Here is a 25,277-nt window from a genome sequence, read left to right as displayed (position 1 = left end):
AGGAGAATAGAAAGGGTGAAAGCACAGAGTCTTTTACCCAGCGATGGAGAATCAAAAGGACATAGGTTTAATGTGCAAGGGGAAAGATTTAATAGGAATCTTAGGGGCAACTTTGACACACAGAGGGTGGTGAGTGTATGGAACGATCTGCCAGAGGAAGTAGTTGAAGCAGGTACTATATCAACATTTTGAAGACATTTAAACAGGTACGTGGATAGAGAAGGTTTAAAGGAATATGGGCCAAACACAGGAAGGTGGGACTAGCATAGATAGGGTATCTTGGTTGGCATGGATGAATTGGACCAACGAGCTGTATGACTCCATGACCATGACACTAATGGGTGCACTAACACCAGCCAGTTTCTTCCTTTCCATCTACAGAATAGCTGAAGTGCTGTGGGATCTGGGAGTGTATAGATGGAAGGAAGAAGAATGATTAAAGGCTGTACTAGAACTGTCAATCGTTTTTTCCCCCAATCACAATTGAAAAAAAACGAATAATTTAAAAACATTGTCCATATCCAAAATATCGGGCCTACACCTTGCATTTGCGATGTTGGCCAATGTACAATGTGCACTTACATCATCCATTGACTGGCAGTCAATCTTGTCAGCTGTTAAATACAGAGTCATAGAGCACGTATACAGGCCCTATAGCCAACATCCAGGCCAATCAAGATGCCCCATGTAAACTGCTCACATTTCCCTCATATCCCTCGAAACTTTTCCCATCCATGTGTCTTTTAAATGCTGTGAAAGTACACACCACAACTACTTCCTCTGACAACTCATTCCTTATACCCACTGTCCCCCGAGTTAAAAGGTTGCCCCTCAGGTTCCTATTAAGTCATGCCAGTCTCACCTTAAACCTATATTCTCTGGTTCTTCATTCCCTTATGGGGAAAAAGACTATGCATTCACCATATCTATTCCCCTCATTAATTTATATACCTCTATAAGATCACCAATGTTGAATAGCAAAAGGCCTGGATAGACATAGGCCAAATCAATGGATATTTGTATGGCAGAGCTAGATTCTTGATTAGTACGAGTGTCAGGAGTTATGGGGAGAGGTCAGGAGAATGGGGTTGAGAGGGAAAGATAGATCAGCCATGATTGAATGGCAGAGTAAACTTGATGGGCCAAATGGCCTAATTCTATTCCTATTACTTATGAATTTCATGATCACCCCTCCTACACTTCATGGAATAATGTCCTAGCATGCCCGAACATTCCGGCTAGCGCAGGATCTCGCGTCTCCTTTGTTATATGAAGTTGAACGCTCCTTTTCAAGAACATAGGGGTTTAGTTACCTGCATGGTACTGATGCACAAGCTTCTGTGGATGACAAACTGGCTGAGGGCAGCCGACCTCTTGTAGCTGTTGCGTCCGTGGACCATCAGTAACCTACCAAGGTGTTTGAACTGAGTTATGGAGAAGTCTGCCGCCAAAGATGCTTGCTTTCCTTCCTAAAGAAATTTAGAAAAGTATATAATCTTGTTTAGTAATACTAATTTAATCAAAGTGCAAATTAAATATAGTTTCCAACAAGTTTATTGAGGCAATTAAGTCAACTGTCAGAGGGTAGTTAATCTGTGGAACTCATTGCCACAGAGATCTGTGGAGGTCAAGTCAGTGGATATTATTAAGACAGAGATAGACAAATTCTTGATTAGAATGGGTGTCAAGGGTTATGGGGAGAAGGCAGGAAAATGGGATCAGGAGGCAGAGATCAGCCATGATTGAATGGCGGAGTAGACTCGATGGGCCGAATGGCCGAATTCTACTCTGTGAACTTGTGAACTGTCTTCTCACTTAACAAATGCAGCAGAGGTGAAAGGAAAGTGTTGTAAGCCACTGAACCATCCCTTTCCATGTCTTTAGTGTTTTGACTTTTGATCTTAAAAACCAAAAGATTGCAGGAGTCAACCTTTTAGTCACAAATTCTGCTCAACCATAAATCGTACCAGATAATGCAAGTAAATTGATGTCAACTAAACCTATTTCAGGTAGTAATTTTTAGGCCAAGAATTTAGGGCAGCACGGTGGCACAGCGCCTTACAGTTGCTGCCTTACAGCGTCAGATACACGGATTCGATCCTGACTAAGGATGCTGGCTGTATGGAGTTTATACATTCTCCCTGTGAACACGTGGGTTTTCTCCGGGTGCTCCAACACTTCAAAGGGGGGCAAGTTTGTAGGCTAATTGGCTTTGGTAAAATTGTCCCTAGTGTTTGTGGGATAATGTAAGTGTACGGGGATCGCTGGTCGGCGTGGACTCGCTGGGCCGAAGGGTCTGCTTCCACGCTGCATCTCTAAAGTAAACTAAATATCAGTGGTAATGAAAAAGATCTGAAGAAGTGTTTTGACTCAAATTTGTTTTCTCCAGTGATGCTGCCTGACCCATTGAGTTGCTCCAGCATTTTGTGTCTATCTTCAGTGTCAACCAGCATCTGCAGTTCCTTCCTACACATCTGTGGTAACTATTTTTATTCAGGATGGCAAACACAATATGCCATCCTAATATCTTCTGGTAACATCGCTGGGAGAAAGAAAAAAAATACAAAGGTCTTTTCCTTTGGGTACTTTTATTTGAAACTTATTCTTTTGACCATTTCCGCAGAGTGCTGACACTGGTAAATAAATATTCCCTAAACTGGTTGCCAAACAGTATTTCACATTTCCTCGGATTTCAGAAGGAATGTGTCTTTGCTTACATGCTGCTGCCAAATGAAAATTACTGATCTCCTTTTCTCCTTGAAAGTTGCCTCTGGTGATCAGTCTTTGTCATTTAATTCCTGTTTCTTGTGACCCCACCGTCTCTCTGGACTGTGACCTATTGCTTTGAAAATAATTAGTTCTTCAGTTTGGCTCAGACTCAAATTATTTTTATATATAAAATATTAGCAGTACGATACATCTGCACATTGATGCCTAGAGTAAGATTTTCTGTGTTGTCAGCAAAGGTGCTGTATGTACATCCCTAGCCCATCAGGTTCTCTCATATACACAATGCTCAGTTTAATATCCTCGCATTGCATCACCGATCATGCACAGTTAGGCATTCTCACACCTCGTATAAGATTATACTCTACCCCATAACAATGTTACCAGCTCTTGGGTTTGCCAGAGGCCATCTATAACTCCAAAACAAAAGGCGCAGAGTGCTGGAGTAACTCAGCAGGTCAGGCAACATTTATGGAGAACATGAATAGGTGATGTTTCTGATCGGGACGGGTTCCGACTCGTATTGTCACTTACCACATCCATGTTCACCCCGATCCGCTGAGTTACTCCAGCACTTTGTGTCTTTTTTTGTAAGCCAATGTCTGCTGTTCCTCGTGTCACCATCGATACTGAGGAGTGGTACAGTGGCGCAACGGTAGAGTTGTTGCCTTACAGCGCCAGAGATCCGGGTTCAAATTTGATTATTGGTGCTTTCTGTGCAGAGTTTGCACGTTCTCCCTGTGACCACGTGGGTTTTTTTCCGGGTGCTCGGTTTCCTCTCACATTCCAAAGACGTGCAGGTTTATAGGTTTATTGGCTACTGTAAATTGTCCCTAGTGTGTGTAGGATAGTGTTAGCATACGGGTGATCATGGTCAATGCCCAAGGGCCTGTTTCCACGCTATATCTCTACACTCGCTGAAAACCAACCAAAGACCGTGAGCAGATCACACAAGAGGCTGTGGTAGAACACGGTAGGTTAAGCAATTAAATCAGAAATACTCAGTAAGTTAGAGCGATTCTCTGTCTCTCTTTCCTCAATGTCATACGTATCCACCAGTTTATCTTTTCGTTTCCGATCTCTGACATACACACTATTTACAGATCTGGGTCTCTGCGCATCCCTCTGCAATTGGATCCAAGACTTCCTCTTCCACAGACTACAGTCTGTTCGAATTGGCAGAAACACCTTATCCTCAGTAACAATCAGTACAGGGGCACCTCAAGGCTGCGTGCTCAGCCCCCTGCTCTACTCACTCTATACTCATGACTGTGTAGCCGGACATAGTGTGAACTCTATCATCAAGTTTGCCGACGACACCACCATTGTGGGACGAATTACAGGTGGTGATGAGTCAGAGTATAGAAGTGAGATCGACCGACTGACCAAATGGTGCCAGCACAACAACCTGGCTCTCAACATCAGTAAAACCAAAGAACTGATTGTGGACATTGGAAGAGGAAGGCTGAGGACCAACAATCCTGTTTACATCAATAGGACGATGGTGGAGAGGGTCAAAAACTTCAAATTCCTGAGCGTGCATATTTCCAGCGATCTTTCCTGGACCCAGCACACTGATGCATTGTAAAGAAAGCACATCAGCGCCTCTACTTCCTGAGAAGATTACGGAGATTCGGTATGTCAAAGAGGATTCTCTTGAATTTCTGCAGGTGCACAGTAGAGAGCATGCTGACTAGTTGCATCATGGCCTGGATCTGCAACTTGAACGTCCAGGAGTGGAAAAGACTGCAAAAAGTTGTGAACACTGCCCAGTCCTGACCTCCCCACCATCGAAGGGATCTATCGGAGTCGCTGCCTCAAAAAGGCAGCCAACATCATCAGAGACCCACGCCATCCTGGCCACACACTCATCTCACCACTGCCATCGGGTAGAAGGTACAGAAGCCTGAAAACTGTAACGTCCACATTCAGGAACAGCTTCTTCCCTACAGCCATCAGGTTATTAAACACTGCAACACATAAGCTCCGAAACAATAGACTATTATTATTATTATTGCACTGTTATTGTTTGTTTTTTGAGTATGTGTGTATGTGTATAAACATATATAAATATATGCGAGTATGTGTACATATACATGATTTATTATGTTTACATATTCTGTTGTGCTGCAGCAAGTAAGAATTTCATTGTTCTATCTGGGACATATGGCAATAAAATACTCTTGACTCTTTTTGATTTTCATTTTGCCGTGGAAATTATTCTTTGTTGCTTTTTGAATCAGAGCTTATCTAGCATTACTTGAACTACTTACACCACCTTCGCAAACTTAAACTCCTCAAAGCACTTTGCATGATAAATGATACTATGGTGTGTGCTGCCTGTTGATTAGGATAGTGCAGAGAACATAAATCAGAGGATAAAATGCTGCAGAAACACATTAGCTTATGGTTACAGGAAATGTGCAACGCAGACACGGGCCCACTCCTGGACTGAGCCAAAAACAACAGGTTGAGTCCAAATCAAGTAACTTGCTAACCAAGTGGGTGAAGCCTTAATTGTCAACTCTGCTGCAGGCTGAACGGGGTAACATTGGGATTCTCCAAATGCATAGGGGAGTTTTCACATCGCCGCTGGTTGGATTCCCATTCGTTCAGCCTCTCTCTGAACACAAAGTAGCATGGATATGATAATGACATGCTCATTTCAGTTACAGCTTTGAAATACAAATTGAACACACTCCATATGATGGACTCCAGTTTCCTCACCGTCATCGAAGGAGTTTACCAGAGTCGCTGCCTCAAAAAGGCAGTCAGCATTATCAGAGACCCTGGCCACACACTCATTTAACTCCTGCCATTGGGAAGAAGATAGAGTCTGAAAATTGTAACGTCCAGGTTCAGGAACAGCTTCTTCCCTGCAACCATCAGGCTATTAAAGACTACAACCTCCAAATAAGCTCTGAACTACATAGACATGGGGGCACTGGTTTTGTCTTTGTGCACTATTATTGTTTGTTTGTTTGCGTTGTGTATGTGTGTATGTATGTTTGTGTGTGTATAGACATACATATATATATATACATATATATACACACACATATATGTGTCCGTGTATGCATGTGTAGGTGTATGTATGTTTGTGTACATCAATACATGTACTTTTTTGTGTGTTATATTGGTTACAAAGTACTATATTTACATAGGTAGACACAAAATGCTGGAGTAACACAGCAGGCCAGGCAGCATCTCTGGAGAGAAGGAATGGGTGACGTTTCAGGTCGAGACCCTTCTTCAGACTGATGTCTTACTGTCTCCGACTACATTCTATCTCTGTCCCGCCCCCTCCCGACATCAGTCTGAAGGAGGGTCTCGACCTGAAACATCACCCATTCCTTCTCTTTAGTGTCTATCTTTGATTTGAACCAGCATCTGCAGTTCTTTCCTACAAACTATGCTTACATATATATACTGCTGCACTGCTGCAAGTGGGACATATATGACAATAAACCTCTCTTGACTGTTGAGGAGGGGAAAACAGCCCATGGCTATGTCAAGGATATCTCCACACTCACTGTGACACTGAAAAGGGAGAAAGGGGGCAACGGTTCTCCTGCGACAGCAGTAAAGAAGCCTGCAGGTGACATGAGAAACCCTTGAGCAGAAGAAGCTTCAGCCATCAGCAGCAAGAATGCGGTCCCCACACCTGATCCAATGCTGTCGATAGTTAATGACTTCAGAAACAAGGAACTCCAGATGCTGATTTACAAAAGTGCTGGAATAATGCAGTGGGTCAGGCAGTATCTTTGGAGAACCTGGATAGGTGATGTTTCGGATCGGAACCCTCATATTTTACTTGGGCAGCTTACAGCCCAGCAGGATGAATGTTGTATTCTCTAATTATAAGTAACTTCTACAAACACATCCCTCCCCCCTCCCCCGTGTCATTTAACCAGTTCCACGGTTCACAACAATGGATCTCTCTCGATCACTCCTTCCCCAGCGAACAATAGAGCTGCTGCCTCACAGCGCTGGCGATCTGGGTTCGATCCTAACCTCGGGTGCTGTCTGTGCAGAGTTTGCACGTTCTCCCTGTGTAACTGCGTGGGTTTCCTCCGGGTGCTCCGGTGTGGTTTCCCAAAGTTTGTCGATTAATTGGCCTCTGTGGAATTACCCTTAACGTGTTGGGAGTGGAAGAGAAAGTGGGATGACATGGAACTGGTGGCCGAATGGCCTGTTTCCATGCTGTATCTCTAAACTAAAATCAACGTGCTTCGGATTAAAACCAAAAACAACAGCTACATTTGCACTCAATCAGTATATTTAAATTACTGACTCGCCTCCCCCAAAAATTACAGTACACTGTCCATCATGCTTTGGCTAAATTCAGAAATTGGTGTATTGGCACCATATTTCCAGCCTTTTGCACAATTGAATGTATTAATGCTCCACACCTAACTGCTGCAAAACCTCACCTGTTATTCGGAGCTATATCCTCCTCCACATCTACAATGGTGTGAAGCCGGCACAAAAGTTGAGCCTCATTTCATATCTGCTGCTTATGGCAAATCCATTTGTAATTCAATATTTAGAGTTGATCTGCCCTGGATTATCATGTAGAAGCAGTCGAACAGAATAGGTGAGAATGTGTGGAACATGCTTGTGAATCCTCACCTTGCCTTCAATGCCCACTCCACAGTCTGCAGCCTGGATCATACTGACATCGTTCCCTCCGTCCCCTGCAATGTAAATGGAATAAAACAAAGCAAGAGCAACTTTAAATCCAACGCACGCTTTCCTGACACAACATATGACAAACCTCTCAGTTTCCAGCGGCATAGTTCAGTTTAGTTTGGAGATACAGTGTAGAAACAGGCCCTTCGGCCCACAGAGTCCGCACCGACCACCAATCCCCGTACGTCAACACTATGCTACGGGACAATTTTACTTTTATACCAAGCCAATTAACACACAAACCTGTACACCTTTGGAGTGTGGAAGGAAAGAGAAGATCTTGGAGAAAACCTACGCAGGTCATGGGGAGAACACACAAACGCTGTAGAGACAGCACCCTTAATCGGGATCAAACCCGGGTCTCTGGCGCTGTAAGGCAGCAACGTTACCATTGCATCACCGTTCCGCCCACAGTGTTACACAGTTGGGAAAGTCATGCTATTCTTATTTAATATCAGGGCAGGCGAGATTAATCCTATATGATCCATTATAATTTATGTCAAAAAGTGAAGAGAACTCTTTTGCTGTGGAATGTTCTTCTGCAGCAAGTGATGCATCTGTAATAACTAGAGTCCTCGGATCTGATCACACTTGGTCTACCACACATGCACTGTTGAGTGAAGGATGGCCATAACTAACTGACGGAGAGATAGTGCCACAGACATCATTGTACTTGGCGGTACAAACAAGGAATATCAGATGGTGGTTTACAATTTTAAAAAACCACAATGCTGGAGCAACGTAGCGGGCCAGACAGCATCCCTGGACGGGATGCTTCAGGTCGGGACACTTCTTCAGAATCAGATATAACGATTTACGCCCCAAAGAAATCAATCACTTTTGTCAAAGCTGGAGAGAAGTCTTGACCACAACCAAAAACAAGGACGGGCCTCCACTACACAGCCACTGACTGGCAGCTGCACGTCCATCTGGGCAAACAGCTGAAATTTCCACAGCACATCATCAACATCACGGCCAGACATGATCATCACCTCCGAAGTGACAAAACAGCTGATCATTCTGGAGCTGACAGTGCCCTGGGAAGAGCGTATTGAAGAGGCTAACGAGAGGAAACGCGCAAAGTACCAGGAACTGGTGGAGATGTGCCAGGACAGTGGCTGGGAGACATACTATGAGCCCATAGAGGTGGGCTGTAGAGGCTTTGCAGGACGCTCACTCTGCAAAGTCCTCAACCAGTTGGGCATTACGGGGCTGGCAAAGAAGAGGGCCATTCAATCCACAAGCAAAGCCCCAGAGAAAGCCACTAGGTGGCTTTGGATTAAGAGGGCCGATCCGTGGGCGGTTGCTGCTGGGACACAAGTCGGGGCTTGATCAACCCCGGCTGGGTCGCCTGGGCGAGGGTGTCTGATGTTGTGAGACCCGAAACACCCGATGACCCGAGGTCACATCACTGCGGATGCGTCCCAGCGCATCTAGTAAATGTATCTTTCACACTGGTGACACATGGTAAACCCCAGTCTTACTGGGATTTGCAACATCACATGAATAAACCCACCTCTCAAATTGTTAAAGTCATCCATGCATTTAAAAAAAAAAAAATTAAACAATTATTTGAATCCTTGATTTTAATTAATATTATTTAAAATTTAAAGTTCTTGACACTTTTGACTAAAAAAACAAAGCTCTCTTATTTGCCAAAGCCCACGGTGTATTATATGTGGCCCATGGTCCAGATAAGGCTTGAGTAAGGGATTCTTCTGTTCCACCTTCAAAACCTGGGTTTATTCTTGGACTACCTGGCCACTTACTGTGGTAGTTGCCCTGGTTGCACCTTTACGTCTGAGAGGGAAGCATTTCATTCCCAACTTTCCCCATAAAACCAGAGGCTTTCGACAGTAATCCCAGGCCAACCCCAGGCCAGTTAAATCAAAAGGCCAAAGCATATGAGGACCAGGGGGAACATTGTAAGAGCAATGACAAATGGCAGGATACAACATCTCTGTGGTCTACTTGGCTGGGAGTGGGAGCAGGGAATGTTGTAGAGAACTGAAGTCACAAAGGCCCCTGAGCTCCGGATGTTGTCCAACAGTGTCATCTAGTGTCCAGTGAAGGAAGTACAATTCCATGTGAAGTAGACAAAAATGCTGGAGATACTCAGCGGGTGAGGCAGCATCTATAGAGCGAAGGAAATATGCAACGTTTCAGATCGAGACCCTTCTTCAGATGAAGAAGAGTCTCGACCCAAAGCGTCGCCTATTTCCTTTGCTCCATAGATGCTGCCTCACCCACTGAGTTTCTCCAGCATTTTTGTCTACCTTTGATTTTCCAGCATCTGCAGTTTCTTCTTAAACATTCCTTGTGAGGTGACGTTTTCCTTGCTCTGGGTGCTACTGCACAGTGGCGCAGCAGGTGGAGCTGCTGCCTTACAGCGCTAGGGACCCGGGTTCGATCCTGTCCTTGGGTGTTGTCTGTACACAGTTTGTAGGTTCTCCGTGACCATGTTGGTTTTCTCCGGTTTCTTCCCACATTCCAAAGACGTGCAGGTTTGTAGGTTAATTGGCTTCTGCAAGTTGCCCCTTGTGTGTATACAGTATGAACGTGGGATAACATAGAATAAGAGTACAGGTGATCAGTGGGCCAAAGGAGCCGTTTCCACGCTGTATCCCTACACTAAACTAAATGATTTGTGTGCTTAAATTCACATGTTGACAGTTAGGAAAATCTTAAGTGGAGAAGAGAAAACAAACCTGACATTTAAACGTGCGAGCCTTAATTGACAATAGTGAAAATGTGAACAATTTGGTGCCTCACCTACTGCACATGTTAGTTTGCGGGTCCGTTGCTGTAACAGGCGTATGATCTGTGCTTTCTGTGTGGGAGCGCATCGACAACACACAACAGCCGGGCACTGACAGGCAAGTTCCATAAACTCGTACTCATAGAACTTCAGGCAAACCTACAGGAGAAAGAAATCATTAGTAACATAGAGGCATTTGACACAAATTAGATTGGATACACTATCTAAAGGTGACCAATATGTATTTGGTTCAGAGCTCTCCTCTAAAGCTATTCTGTAAGAAACTGTTATACAGGGCGGCACGGTGGCGCAGTGGTAGAGTTGCTGCCTTGCAGTGCCAGAGATCCGGGTTTGATCCTGACTACGGGTGCTGACTGTATGGAGTTTGTACGTTCTCCCTGCCAGTAAGACATAAGTGAGATTTACGAGGATGTTGCCAGGACTAATGTGAGCTACAGGGAGAGGTTAAGTCGGCTGGGTCTCTATTCCAAGGGGCATAGAGCGATGAGGGATGATCTTATAGAAGTTTATAAAAGAGAGAGGGGGGAGGGGGAGGGGGAGGGGGAGGGGGGGGAGAGGGAGGGGGGGGGAGGGGAGAGGGGGGAGAGGGAGAGGGAGGGGGGAGGGGAGGGGGGGGAGGGGGAGGGAGGGGGAGCATTTTTGTCTACCTTCGATTTTCCAGCATCTGCAGTACCTTCTTAAACAAGTATTGCTTTTGTTCTCTCTTGCCAATAAAATTTGTAACTAAACAGATGAGTGAGCCCTTTTCTGTTCTACTCGTCAGACCCTTGAACCTTTTCCCTTGTAACACCACGTGACTCCATGGATTTTCTCCGGGTGCTCCAGTTTCCTCCCACACATCGCAGACAGACAGGTTTGTAGGTTAATTGGCTTCGGTACAATTGTAAATTTTCCCATGAGTGCGGGATAGTGTTAATGTGCGGGGATCGCTGGTCGGCGTGGACTGGGTAGACCAAAGGGACTGTTTTCATGCTGTATCTCTAAAGTATACTAAACTGTTACATTTACAATAGCTCCAATGATTAACCCTGTCAATAGCTGACCTGTAAAACTGGCACAGCCAAAGACATTTCAATGTACAAATCCCATGGGTCAGTCAAGTGGGATTTTACCTTGTGACACACTTTGATGAAAAATGCCAGCAGTGGAATGACTGTAAGGGTGCAATCTATTTGGACTGAAACCCACCATCTGCAAATGTTAATGTGCTTTGAAGTTGCATTGTTGGATGCCTGCACAAACGGCCTGAAGATTTACTGTATCTATTTGTGCTGCGCAGAAGGCTAGTCAAACCAAAATAGCTTGAAAACCTGCAATCTTTATCGACATTTAAAACAATATTTTGTATTTAACTCAATTCCACATCTGTAGCTAGATGAGGTGACCATTAATACCATGACGTTATTTTTAAAAACAAAAATAAATAAATTACCAGTGTATTTAATCCCCCTTGTACCACAGGCAAGCAGAGACCCAAAATGATGAATTTGTATCCAATTTATGAGTGAATAAACTTAAGTTTAGGGAATAAATCATCCACAACCCTTATACAAACATCAAAGTAGAATGATCAGCATCTTGGAATCTAAACCCCAATGCTGCATTGCGCAGAACTGGGAAGATGATCTTATAGATTGTTTTATATGGTGATCTTCTTGAGGTGTACAAGATCATGAGAGGAATAGACATTGTAAATGCACAGAGTCTTTACCCAGAGTAGGGGAATTGAGAGCCAGAGCACATAGGTTTAAGATTAGGGGGGAAAAAATTTAATAGGAATCCGAGGGGCAACTTTTTGTTTTACACACAAAGGGTGGTGGGTGTATGGAACAAACTGTCAGAGGAGGTAGTTGAGGCAGGTACTATTACAATGTTTCAGAAACATTTGGACAGGTACATGGGTAGGACAGGTTTAGAGGGATGTGGGCCAAATGGACGCAGGTGGGACTAGTGTAGATCAGGCGTGCTAGTCAGCTTGGGTAAGTTGGGCCGCGGGGCCCGTTTCCAAGCTGTAAGAGTCTACAAAGCTATTAGAAAACAGTGAGAGAAGCTAAACTATCAATAAATCAACATAGCAGGGGTTAATGTGAAACGTTGAATTGCTTTAAAACAAAGTATGTGAAATAAATTGTACTAAGTACTCACATCTAGGGAGTCTCCAGAGATGACCAGCGCACAGTCATGTTTCCTTCTGAAAGCATTAAGTTCCAAGTGGGCTTCTCCTCGATTAGTTATCTAGAAACAAAACATACCAATAGTACAGATTCATCCAAAATATGAGATAAGTGCTGGAGATTCACGGCCAAGCCATCAATAAATCAGCAAACAGTATTTAACATTTTCCCCTTTGGCAGCTGCTTTATTATAGAAGTGTAAACTCAAATCACTGAACAACAGGGTGGGGGTAAATTAATTTTCCAAAACTTGCCCGTGGTGAACAGGATGACAAAGGTTGGGAACCTCTGATTTAGATGAACACACTTTCTATAGAATGTCGGAGGTTGAGGGGGGACTTGATAGAAGTATATAAATTATGAGAGACATGGATAGGGTAGACAGTTAGAACCTTTTTCCCCATCGCAGGTAGACACAAAAAGCTGGATTAACGCAGCGGGGCAGGCAGCATCTCTGGAGAGAAGACATTGGTGACGTTTCAGGTCGAGACCCTTCCAGCATTGAAATGCCCAACACTAGAGGGCATAGCTGTAAGGTGAGAGGGGGAATGTTTAATGGAGACGTGCGGGGCAAGTTTTTTTTACACAGAGAGTAGTGGGGACATGGAACTCATTGCCCGGGATGGTGGTGGAGGCAGATCGGATAGTGGTGTTTAAGAGGCTTTTAGATGGGTGCATGGAAGTGCAGGCAGATGAGATCAGTTCATCACAAACATTGTGGGCTGAAGGACCTTTCCCTGTGCTCTACTGTTCTCTGTTCTATAGAACTGCTTCCAGGATAGAGTCATAGTTACTTGTGGAAACAGGCCCTTCTGCCCAACCCGACCAATATGTCCTACCTACACTAGTCCCACCTCCCTGTGTATGGCCCATATCTCTCGAAGCTTGTCCATCTATATACTGTCTAATTGTCCCTTAAATGTTGCAATCGCCCCTGCTTCAACTAACTCCTCTGGCAACTCGTTCCATACACCCACCATCTTTCGTGTGAAAAAGTTATCCTTCAGATTCCTATTAAATCTCACCCCCTTCATTTTAAACCAATGTCCTCTGGTTCTCGATTTCCCTACTCTGGAATTAATGCCCAAGAGAAAAGTGGCCGGGAGATATTCAGTGAACAAACTAAAAATCATCCCGTGACTCTATTTTTTTAAACTTCATTGCTTGGACCATACTTCCTTTATTATAGCTGTGTGTTGACACATAGTAGCATGTTGCCACTGAGGGTGAAATATGTTCCTAATTAGTTGCAACATTCTTTTGCCTTGAAGACTGAGCTGCTACACGGACTTTCATGTGCTTGCTAATAGGAAGTTATGCTTCAGCTAAAGCAACAGTTAGGCTACAAAGAAGCCACAGAGGAAACGGGGAGAGTGAACAAAATAGAAAAATGCTCATTTTGAATTCCCTTTGCCATCATTACATTTACAGCAATAGAAATCAAAAGAGGTCTCAGATTTAAAACATGTAAAAACTTGGAGAGTTTAAGCAAAGATTGTAATTAACTTTAACGTGTTTTTCCTTCGTATCTTTTCAGAGAACCACGTGGAAAGAAAGTAACCATATTTAGTTTAGTTTAGTTTAGAGATGAAGTGTGGCACCAGGCCCTTCAGCCCATACACACACCAATGTTCGCCCGTACACTGGTTCCATCTTACACAAAAGCGGCAATTTACAGAGGTCAAGTAATCTACAAACCCGCACATCTTTGGGATATGGGAGGAAACCGGAGCAACCAGATAGAACCCACGTGGTCACAGGGAGAACGTGCAAACTCCGTACAGACAGCACCTGTAGTCAGGATTGAACCTGGGTATCTACCGCTGTGCCACTGTGTCACCCCTGATGTGCACCAAATTGCTTGGCCGTGATTTATTGGGGGCATTTTATTGAATCTACAGGTTCACAAGTTATAGGGGTAGAATTAGGCCATTCGGCCCATCAAGTCTACTCCATTATTCAATCATGGCTGATCTCTGCCTCCTAATCCAATTTTCCTGCCTTTTTCCCCATAACCCTGTTCTAATCAAGAATTTGTTCATCTCTGCCTTAAAAATATCCACTGACGTCCTCCACAGCCCTCTGTGGCTACGAGTTCCACAGATTAACTACGCATTGACTAAAGAAGTTCCTCTTCACCTACTTTCTTAAAGAGCGCCCTTTAATTTTGACGCTATGGCCTCTGGTCCTAGACTCTCCCACTCCACATCCACTCTATCCAGACCTTTAATGGTGAATGGACAAAACTGTAATAAAAGCTCACCCTTCAAAATTTAGCCTTGAATGATACTGAGCCAACGCAAGTTACAGTTCGGATGCAATAAAATAATGAGCTTCAATCCCCTTCCCAGGTAATAAAGAGGATGGGCAGAGCAGGGAAAATAATCAGTGGCAGCCAACTCTCTGCTGTCCCCTTCTGCTTGATAGATAGTTGGACATTGCCCCAGGCTGCACTTAAAAATATTAATACTTGCGCATTTGTCAGAGCTATTTATTATCACTCCTGAATCCAATGGCAGTGTGAACTATGAAGAGGATCCTATGAGGATGCAGGGTGAGTTGGATAGGTTGGGTGAGTGGGCAGATGCATGGCAGATGCAGTATAATGTGGATAAATGCAAGGTTATCCACCTTCGTGGCAAGAACAAGAAAGGCAGATTATTATCTGAATGGTGTCAGATTAGGAAAAGGGAAGTGCCACGAGACCTGGCTGTCCTTGTACATCAGTCACTGAAAGTAAGCATGCAGGTGCAGCAGACAGTGAAGAAAGCTAATGGCATGTTAGCCTTCATAACAAGAGGATTTGAGTATAGGAGCAAAGAGGTCTCTCTGCAGTTGCACAGGGCCCTGGTGAGATCACACCTGGAGTATTGTGTGCAGTTTTGGTCTCTTAATTTGAGGAAGGACATTCTTGCTATTGATGGAGTGCAGCCTAGGTTCACAAGGTTAATTCCCAGGATGGCAGAACTGTCATATGATGAAAGAATGGAACGAATGGGCTTGTATTCACTGGAATTTAGAAAGATGAGAGGGGATCTTGTAGAAACATATAAAATTAATAAGGGATTGGACAAGCTGGATGCAGGAAACATGTTCCTGATGTTGGGGAAGTCCAGAACCAGGGGTCACAGTTTAAGAATAAGGGGTAGGCCATATAGAGCTGAGAAGAAGAAAACCTTTTACACCCAGAGAGTTGTGAATTTGTGGAATTCTCTGCCTTGGAGGCAGTGGAGGCCGATTCACTGGATGCATTAGAAAGAGTTAGATAGACCTCCTATGGCTAGCAGAATCAAGGGATATGGGGGGGGTACTGATTGTGGTGGATGATCAGCCATGATCACATTGAATGGCGGTGCTATCTCAAAGGGCCGAATAGCCTACTCCTGCACCTATCTTCTATGTAAAACAGCAAAGCTCAGCATCTCCAGCGATGGAACAGCTTACAATCATGTTTCTTCCCTTTCAGAAACGGCGGTATCATTTATTGAAAGAAATGCTCACCCTTTTGAAAGGAATACATTCACCATAACAGTGCAGCACAGGAACAGGCCATTCGGCCCACAATGTCTGTGCCGAACATGATGCCAAGATAAGCTAATCTCCTCTACATCTCTCAATTCCCTGCATATCCATGTGCCTTTTAAAAAGCTTCTTAAATGCCACCATTGTGTTTAGCTCCACCACCCCCAGTTTAAAAGATTACTGAGCTCAATGTCACCTAGTTGTTTGGAGATCCAATAGTGACAATGAAAAACAAAGTGTGCAAATACTTACTGTTCGGAAAATATGGATATCTTGATTCCGAGTTACCAGGTGTGCATTTTTTGCTGTGCATGTTGCTGTCTCAAGTTTATCTCCAGTGAGCATCCAGACCTACAAGGGAGATGTAAGGAAGGTGTCAGAAAAGGAAGATCCATCCATATCCAAAAGAAAACTGTGAAATACATCAAAAGTGCTAATCCATGCAACGTGATGTGAAGTGTGCATAACTCTGAGGGCTGTCAAAAACATCGGGATGAGCAAATGCACTGAGATCATTGGATATAATACAATTGCTCCTTTATTATCACGTGTACCAAGGTACAGTGAAATTATATATTTTTTGTCATCGCAGATTTTTTTTTTTTGCAGACAGGTGGCACAATGGTAGAGTTCAGGTTCCAGTTTATAATTATTGCCACTGCACCAATGGGTACAGTGAAATGTGGGTTGCCATACAGCCATAGGAATAAAAAGAACACACGATAGAATTTAACATAAACATTCCCACACAGCGGAACCAGCGTTTCCCACTGTGAGGGAAAGCAACAAAGTTCAGTCATCTTCCTTCCTCTTTGTTCCCCACGGTCGGAGCCTCGAGCCAAGAGTTGCTACCTTACAGCACCAGATACCCGGCTTTGATTCTGACTACGGGTGCTGTCTGTATGGAGTATGTACGTTCTCGCTGTGACCGTGTGGGTCTTCTCTGCGTGCTCCGGTTTACTCCTGCACTCCAAAGGCGTACAGGTTTGTAGGTTAATTGGCTTTGGCAAAGATTGAAGATTGTCTCTCGTGTGTAGGATGGTACTAGAGTACGGGGATCGGTGGTCGGCGCGGACTCGGTGGGACAAAAGAGCTGTTTCTGCGTAGTATCTCTAAACTAAACTAAAGATCAGAAGATTATTGCCATACATAAGTATAATAAGTGCATCAGACATAGAAACAGCCACTGAGGCTATATGCAAGAGTCGCCAGGTTTTGGCACCATCTCACAGCTCTCCAGTGGTTCCTCCACCTGCTTCCTCCGGGCTCCCTAAAGGATGAGCTCACATCTGATAGAGTTCCGAGTGCAAAAGAATTTCATCCATATCCTCGTATTTCAGATCTCCAACAACAAAACTTAAACAAGGGGGAGGCCATTTATGACTGAGATGAGGAAAAATGTTTTCACACAGTGTTATGAATCTGTGGAATTCTCTGCTACAGAAGACAGTGGAGGCCAATTCACTGAATGTTTTCAAGAGAGTTAGATTTTGCTTTTAGGGCTAACGGAATCAAGGGATATGGGGAGAAAGTAGGAAGGGGGTACTGATTTAGGATGACCAGCCACGATCACGTTGAATGACGATGCAGGCTCGATGGGCCGAATGGCCTACTCCTGCACCTATTTTCTATGTTTCTAAAACATGCTTGCCCAATGTAAACCAGACCATAAGAATTATGACAAAAGTTAGGAAAGGCAGAACTTTGACAGTACTGTTCCTTGGGCCGGAGTTTCGTACCTTTATTCCAGCATTTCTCAGCATTTCCAGGGTGGGTCTGACATCCGCCTGCAGCTGGTCTTCCACCCCAGTCAGGCAAAGCAGCTCCATTTCCATCTCCAAGCTCTCAATAACCGTAGCGACTTTCAATGACCGGTCATGCACACTCAGCTTTGCTTGAATGTAACGATTCTGAAGAAAAGACATCTTTTACATTCATCTATTCATTCAATGTCACGATAAAGCTGCTTGGAAAGTTTCGATACAACTTGCCAACGGGGAGGCACAGTGGCGCAGCGTTAGTGTAGCTGCCTTACAGCGCCAGAGACCCGGGTTCAATCCTGACTACGGGTGCTGTCTGTATGGAGTTGGTACGTTCTCCCTGGGAGTGCATGGTTTTTCTCCAGGTGCTCTGAATTCCTCCCACAATCCAAAGGCGTGCAGGTTTGTAGGTTAAACTGACCGGTAAAAATAGTAAATTGGCCCTAATGAGTAGGATAGTGCTAGTATACGGGGTGATTGCTGTTCATTGGGCTGAAGGGCCAGTTTCAGCCCTGTATTTCTCAAATCTAAAATGAGTCAGCAAAAGGCATGACCATTTTGACCTAAAGCCACATATTTTCTTCCCCCTTCGAAGATGTTTTGCCGTACTCTGGAGCACGGTCCTATGGACGAGCTTGGGTCTTACTGCATGGTCATTACTCAGGTGTTTTAGTGAGCACTAGTCTAGAGAGGCGTCTCTACCAAACCTCAGCCTGCCTTCATCCATCATACACACTTCCTGAAGCGATTGCTAAATAGCATTCAGGAGCTAGAAATGGGTTCATTGCTTATTTTAATACCAGAAAGTAGTTGGTGACCCCTCTAAATTCAGTTCTGTATATTTTAAGATGGGATGGTAGATGGAATACCAAGCTCACTATAACATCATCTAATCAATGTTGTTGGTGATCACTGTCATTATTTGGCTGCTAATGATGTGTATTTTTTTGCACCTGGAGTTATAACCACATAAAATCCATACAAAACAACTCCCCACCCCCATAAATATATTGAAATGAAACAATTTATTTATCATTCAAAGTATGTGCAATCTGTATCTAAATATTGACACCCATGGATGTCAAATTGTTTCCATGCATAAGTTTTGATCAATTAAAATGTTCTGAATCCACTTGCTTAGCCACTGGAAGATATTTTTTAATACAATAATTCATATGGAGAACATAGTTCTAGGAGCAGAATTAGGCCATTCAGCTCACCAAGTCTACTCCGCCATTCAATCAAGGCTGATCTTTCTCTCCCTCTCAACCCCATTCTCCTGCCTTCTCCCCATAACCCCTTACACCCGTACTAATCAAGAGGTTACCTCAAAATCCTGGTACTGTTCCTCTGTTAGGGACTTCTTGGCAACAACCAGAACTCTGAGTCCTTCTCTGGCCATATTGCCGCACTGTAATCAAGTAATATTCAGAACAGAAAAATAATCATATTCTTGACATTTATTATTCAGAAAATTATCTACCAGAAGGAAATGCTTTACGCCAGAAACAGAAAGCACCCGAGAAATGACATCCTATGTCTAGTAGCAAACCCCCCCATCCACTTACTTCATCTATTTATGGATACTTCTAGCAACAAATCTCTACAAATTCATACATGGATGATAGAAAATGCCATGTAGAAACATGATTTAATGCTAGTCTTTTATTGAAGTATTTGGTTATTGCTAACAACCTACCAAGAATTATTTTCCATGTGTATGGACTAAAATATACTCAATGCTAGGCTGATTATGTTTTAATTCTGAACATTGGTTTATCTGTCTCCCGCTTAACCTTCTTTGTTAGTGGAAGAGGACAGAATTATGGGCACCATGATTCTGCCACTGTGAACACAGGAAATAGTCCGAGCTTAAAGGAATAATCAAGTAGGGCCCTGGTGCATGACAATCAAGGAACAATCAAGGGATGGAAAGAGCAGTCGGCGCAGTGGTAGATTGCTGCCTTTCAGCGCCAGAGACCCAAGTTCAATGCTGACTACGGGGGCTCTCTGTGTGGAGTTTGCACCTTCTCCCTGTGACCTCGTGGGTTTACTCTCGATGCTCCGGTTTCCTCCCACATCTCAAAGATGTGCAAGTTTGTAGATGAATTGGCTTCTGTAAATTGTCACTAGACTGTGGGATAGAACTAGTGTGTGGAGTGATTGAAGGGCCTGGTTCCATGCTGTATCTCTAAACTTAACTAAACTGTCAAACATTTCCTTAACTCCAGGAAACCCTATTTTTTGTTGCAAGTGCCTCCAAAGATTCAAAAGACAATGGGTGTGAGCGTTAACCCCATTCTCATCAGTGGCAGAAGTTAAAATCTTTATAAATATTGAAAATCTTTCTACACTTTTATACTGCTTCTGAACATATTATCGTTACTTGTGCTTCGATACTCTGAAATAATACCAGCGACCTTTTTTACGGGAAATTTCCAACAATACTGATAAAGAAAATGAGGAAGGATATGTACCTCTTCTTCAAGCCAGTCATTGTACTGAACAATTCCCATCATGACCACATCAGCTCCTTTCATATAGAACATAATTTCTCCTGTGGATTCATCCTGAACAAGAAACACAATTACAATTGATATCAGGCAGTTAGATGAGCAGCTTTGTCCATCCCGTCCTCTCTTCCACCTTTCTTTCCCCACCTCCCCACCATCAGTCTGAAGAAGGTTCCCAACCTGAAAACGTCACCTATCTATATTCTCCAGGGTTGCTGCCTGACCCACTGGATTACTCCAGCACTGTGACCTTTTGTAAACCAGCATCCGCAGTTCCTTGTTTGTAGCTCGAATACTTTGTTCACAGCCAAATTACTATAGGGATACAAAGATGGCCGAGCGAGGAGAGGAGAAGAACCGCCCCGTATGTCGAGCGCGCGGGCTGACCCGACTTTGGACTTTGAATAAAGGTGCGAAAATGGCAGCGCCCACTTGTGTAATATATGCAAAAGGAATTTCTCTGTGCAGGTACTAAGGTGACAAATAAAGCACCTTTGAACCATTGGGATGATGACTGTAATGATCTTCACAAAACCGCTCTTGCCTCTTCCAGCTCTTCCCCAACTAAAAGCCACAATCTTACATTTTTAACAGCCAAGGCCTTTCATCAAAATGATTGCTTTAATATAAAAGAAGTGCCAGGGTACTTCAAGAATGCACATACGGAGAAATAAATACCTATACAGTGAGTAAAATAATACAGTGACTATTGTGGTGGAGACTTAAGGGGGTCAGGAATTGGTTTATGGAAAGGGAATGGTGATGAAAAGAAAGGTTTTTGAGAGATTCTAAAGGAGCAGTTTAAAAAGCAGACACAAGGAACTGCAGATGCTGGTTTGCAAAAATGTACACAAAGTGCTGGAGTAACTCAGCTGGATAGGCAGCACCTTTGGAGGACATGGATAGGCGATGTTTTGGGGCGGGATCCTTCTTTAGACTCAGTTTAGGAAGCACATCTTTCCAAGAGGTCAAAAACACTTAAGAAGCGAGCCATTTAAAATGTTGTCTGCGTTAACAATCACAATGGGTCATCTGTATGTGAAACATGAAACTGCGGTAGTATCAATCACAAACAATGACATACGTTTGCCACGGCACATCAAAGGAATACTCCAGGGAGAGGTGGCAAATTAACACGATCATACACCCAAACCTTTCCTCAGGAAATGCTGGATGTAAAGATGAAACACAATAACAATTTACTTTTGAGCTTTACAACTGTAGAATTAATAAGGTCCTGAACTACTATCTACCTCATTGGTGACCCTCGGACTATCCTTGGATCGGACTTTGCTGGCTTTATCTCGCACTAATGGTAGACAATCTGTACACTGTAAATGATTCGATTGTAATCATGTATTGTCCTTCCGCTGACTGGTTAGGACGCAACAAAAGATTTTCACTGTACCTCGGTACACGTGACAATAAACTAAACCAAACTGTCCTCTATTCCAGCACCCATTTTCAGTTGACCAGCAAAGAATGGAATGTTATTTTAAAACAACTGGGCTACATTCTGGAGATCACAGGTGAGGAGTGCGTGAAAAACTATACTTTTATAACATTCTGCTTGCACTAAGTTCTTATAAATAAGCAGCCTTGAAAAATATGTTTATCTGAGATCAATGTAACTCAATGTGTTCCTGAACTTCAAAATACATTCCCAGCAATGCTTACTTCTCTGTACATGGTGTTCTGCTTTGTCTAGAGAATGAGGTGTCCACATTATTAGAAAGATAATTAGTCAATATTGAATGACCATTTGTTATTTTAAACTAGCCCTGCTACAAATCACTCAGATCAGTTGGTGTGTGTGTGTGTGTGTGTGTGTGTGTGTGTGTGTGTGTGTGTGTGTGTGTGTGTGTGTGCGCGCGTGTGTGTATATATAGAAACATAGTTCAAGTTATAGATTTCACAGCTTCAAGCTCAGCTAATTAAATTATTTTATTGTCAGTCTTTATTTGTGCAGAACTAACACTTTAAATTAAGTTTGTAGGAAAGAACAGCAGTTGCTGGTTTACGCTGAAGACACAAAAGGCCAGCGAGACAGACTCTTCAGACTAAGTGGGTCTCGACCCATTCCTTCTCTCCGGAGATGCTGCCTGTCCCGCCGAGTTACTCCAGCATTTTGTGTCTGTCTTTAAATTCAGTCGGTTGCTCTGGAATATGGCTTGTGAACCAAGCAGAAATATAATGCATGTGATCGAGTGTGCAGCTAACGTTGCTTGTGATTATAGAAACAGGATGTCATGTCACACCACTTTTTAAAATAAATACTGATGTAGTTTTAAAGTTGGTGCAGACGAGTTACTTCTCCAACCAAGCTAAACAGGACATTGTTACGTTACTAATGATGCCTGCCGAGTTTTCCAAAATGTGCCTCACTGTGTACAAGTCAGACAAAGAAGACGATCGAAGGCAAGGAAACAGAGAAGCTGAATTGTGGTGGTCAGTGTTTGCTCAGTGCGTGTAAATACCAGAAGGACATTGGCGTCATCTATTAACACAGGGCGGAAACGATGCAGCGATGATGTGAGATTTCTGGCAACTTTGTTTGAAGTGATGAGACTCGGGGAGATTTATCACAGTCAGTTCGTCAGGTCTCAAGTAAAGTGATTTTCTTCTTGCCCTTTGTTATTTTAGGGACAGAATCCTCAGTGCTCGTTAGAGGGAGCGTTTAGGTATGAACCACTCTGTGGGATAATGATCTGAACGTCCAGAGATAGAAGCAATCTGATAGCTCACTATTTGGAAATAACTAGTACAGGGAGCCAAAGGGATTTAGATGGTCGGACCAGTGAGGATGTATTCCTGCTCAAATCGTGCTGAATAGACATCTTTAAATAGTCTCCTTAGCGAAAGATTAACTGTCGATTGTGGACAGATAGGTGTCATAGAGTCGTACAGTGTGGAAACTAGCCCTTTGGCCAACTTGCCCTTGCCGACCAACATGCCCTATCCACACTAGTCCCACTTGGCACAAACCCACCTTTCAACATAAGGTGGTGGTATCTTATGGAGTCATAAGAGTGATACACAGTGGAAACGGGCCCTTTGGCCTATCTAGCTCACACCGGCCAACATGTCCCAGCTACATAAGTCCCACCTGCCCGCATTTGGCCCATATCCTTCAAATGAGGGATAACCTCATTCTATCTATGTACCAGTCTAACCGTTTCTTAAATGTTGGGGTAGTCCCAGCCTCAACTACCTCCTCTAGCAGCTTGTTCCATACATCCACCACCCTTTGTGTGAATAAGTTACCCCTCTGATTCTTATTAAATCTTTTCCCCTTCACTTTAAACCTCTGCCCTCTGGTCCTCGATACACCTACTCTGGGCAAGAGACTCTGTGCATCTACCCAATCTATTCATCTCATCTACTAAGTAGTTTTGTAACATCTCAATAAATGTCCTGCCATTTTGTGGAAGCATTTACTTGGCTTGGTCAGCTTCATGCAGCCTCACTGCATCTTTGACTACAGCCATTAGCAATGGCGAGCTACTGCTGCAGAAATGCGACGGTACATGCAACAGCAACTGAGCTGCGCTGCAAATGTGATTAGAAGTGAGAGACAGGGAATGAGTCATGCAAGGTGTGGTCACATGTGGGTGATGCCACCCTGCAGTGTACCTCCTCCCTCCAGCCTCCCATTTCTCACCTGCCTTTCTTGTTTAAATTTTAAAGATAATCGTGGGCTGTTTTTGAATTCATAATCTGGTTCACGGAATGAAAAATAGCAAACACTAATAACTGCCAAGCTACAACACCTTATGAATTATGTAGGAAGGAACTGCAGATGCTGGTTTAAACCGAAGAGAGACACAAAATGGTGGAGTAACTCAGCGGGACAGGCAGCATCTCTGGAGAAAAGGAATGGGTGACATTTCGGATCGAGACCCTTCTTCTTCGGGTCTCGACCAGAAACGTCACCCATTCCTTCTATCCAGAGATGCTGCCTGTCCCGTTGAGTTACTCCAGCATTTTGTATCTATCTTCACCTTATGCATTATATCAGCCTCTCATAACGACTGAGCAAGATTATTCAGTGAGAGGCCAGATATGGTTCTATGATCATGGGATCTCATCAGAGGTGGCAACAGGTAACCTCAGTTTCCTTGAGTCAGGGGAAGGGAGTGCAATCTATGCACCAGCTACTGACTGCCATCTAGCCAGCCCATTGCTTCCCACCGTCTGAGTGTGGTCAGGGAGTGAGGGTATTATTCAGGCTTGCTTGCGCTTTCGTTAACAAAACTGCTGGAACCCATCCAGTCTCACACACAATCACTGGTCAAATAGTTGTGCACCAAAGCAGCAGTGGCATTTGTGGAATTGTATCCAGCAAAATGGGCTGACTGGAGGGAAGAGGGGAAGGGGAAGACAAGAGGAAGAAATAGGCTATTGTTCTTTCCATTTTTTATGACTCGGCATCCAAAACATTCCGTAGCTGTATTAAATTGAAAGTGCACATTCTACATCCTCCTACTTATAATCAAATAACACTCAGGCCATCATGGGTCAACATGTTGTTACAGAATGGATGGCTTCATGAGGCGCGCGCTGTGACAGACTTGAACATCCCTTCCATTGTGATTCTTTTTATATATCCCATGAGGCGCGCGCTGTGACAGACTTGAACATCCCTTCCATTGTGATTCTTTTTATATATCCCCAGTAGAGTTGTTTTCACATGCAATAACAGTCTGAGAACTTCGGTTTCCTCCCACACTCCAAAGACGTCCAGGTTTGTAGTTTAATTGGCTTAGTATAAATGTGAAAATAGTCACTAGTATAGGATAGGGTTAATGTGCGGGGATCGCTGATTGGTGCGGACTCGGTGGGCCGAAGGGCCCGTTTCGCACTGCATCCCCAAACTAAACTAAAACTACATGGCGGGCAGTATGTGCAAAGTGATCAGCTTCAGATAATATGCACAAAACCAATTACTTGTTAAATAAAAGGCGTTGTAGTCATTTACCACAGTTGCTTGACACGAGTCACCTAGCAACAACAAATGATGTTCTCAATTAGAATGATGCATATATTTATAATATTGTTTACTTTGTTTGAAACAAACTCTGAAAGTCAGGTATCAATTGGCCCAAAAATT

The 25,277-nt window shown here is 43.6% G+C and overlaps 1 protein-coding gene across 1 annotated transcript in view; it reads right to left on the bottom strand.

Moving 5' to 3' along the window:
- LOC129707432 (probable phospholipid-transporting ATPase IIA) overlaps positions 1-25,277 on the bottom strand; it is a 98,392-nt gene that overhangs the window by 14,491 nt on the left and 58,624 nt on the right. The window contains exons 16-23 of the mRNA XM_055652461.1: positions 20,132-20,224; positions 18,982-19,065; positions 17,634-17,804; positions 16,147-16,245; positions 12,344-12,433; positions 10,192-10,336; positions 7,360-7,424; positions 1,314-1,469 (exon numbers count right to left, since the gene is read on the bottom strand). Of these exons, the coding sequence (XP_055508436.1) occupies positions 1,314-1,469; positions 7,360-7,424; positions 10,192-10,336; positions 12,344-12,433; positions 16,147-16,245; positions 17,634-17,804; positions 18,982-19,065; positions 20,132-20,224 (903 nt within the window). The remainder of the gene's footprint in view (positions 1-1,313; positions 1,470-7,359; positions 7,425-10,191; positions 10,337-12,343; positions 12,434-16,146; positions 16,246-17,633; positions 17,805-18,981; positions 19,066-20,131; positions 20,225-25,277) is intronic.

This window comes from Leucoraja erinacea, chromosome 21, assembly GCF_028641065.1.
Source record: "Leucoraja erinacea ecotype New England chromosome 21, Leri_hhj_1, whole genome shotgun sequence".
Lineage (NCBI taxonomy): Eukaryota > Metazoa > Chordata > Chondrichthyes > Rajiformes > Rajidae > Leucoraja > Leucoraja erinaceus.
Note: the sequence above shows the minus strand (reverse complement) of the source record. Positions and strands in the feature narration are given on the sequence as shown.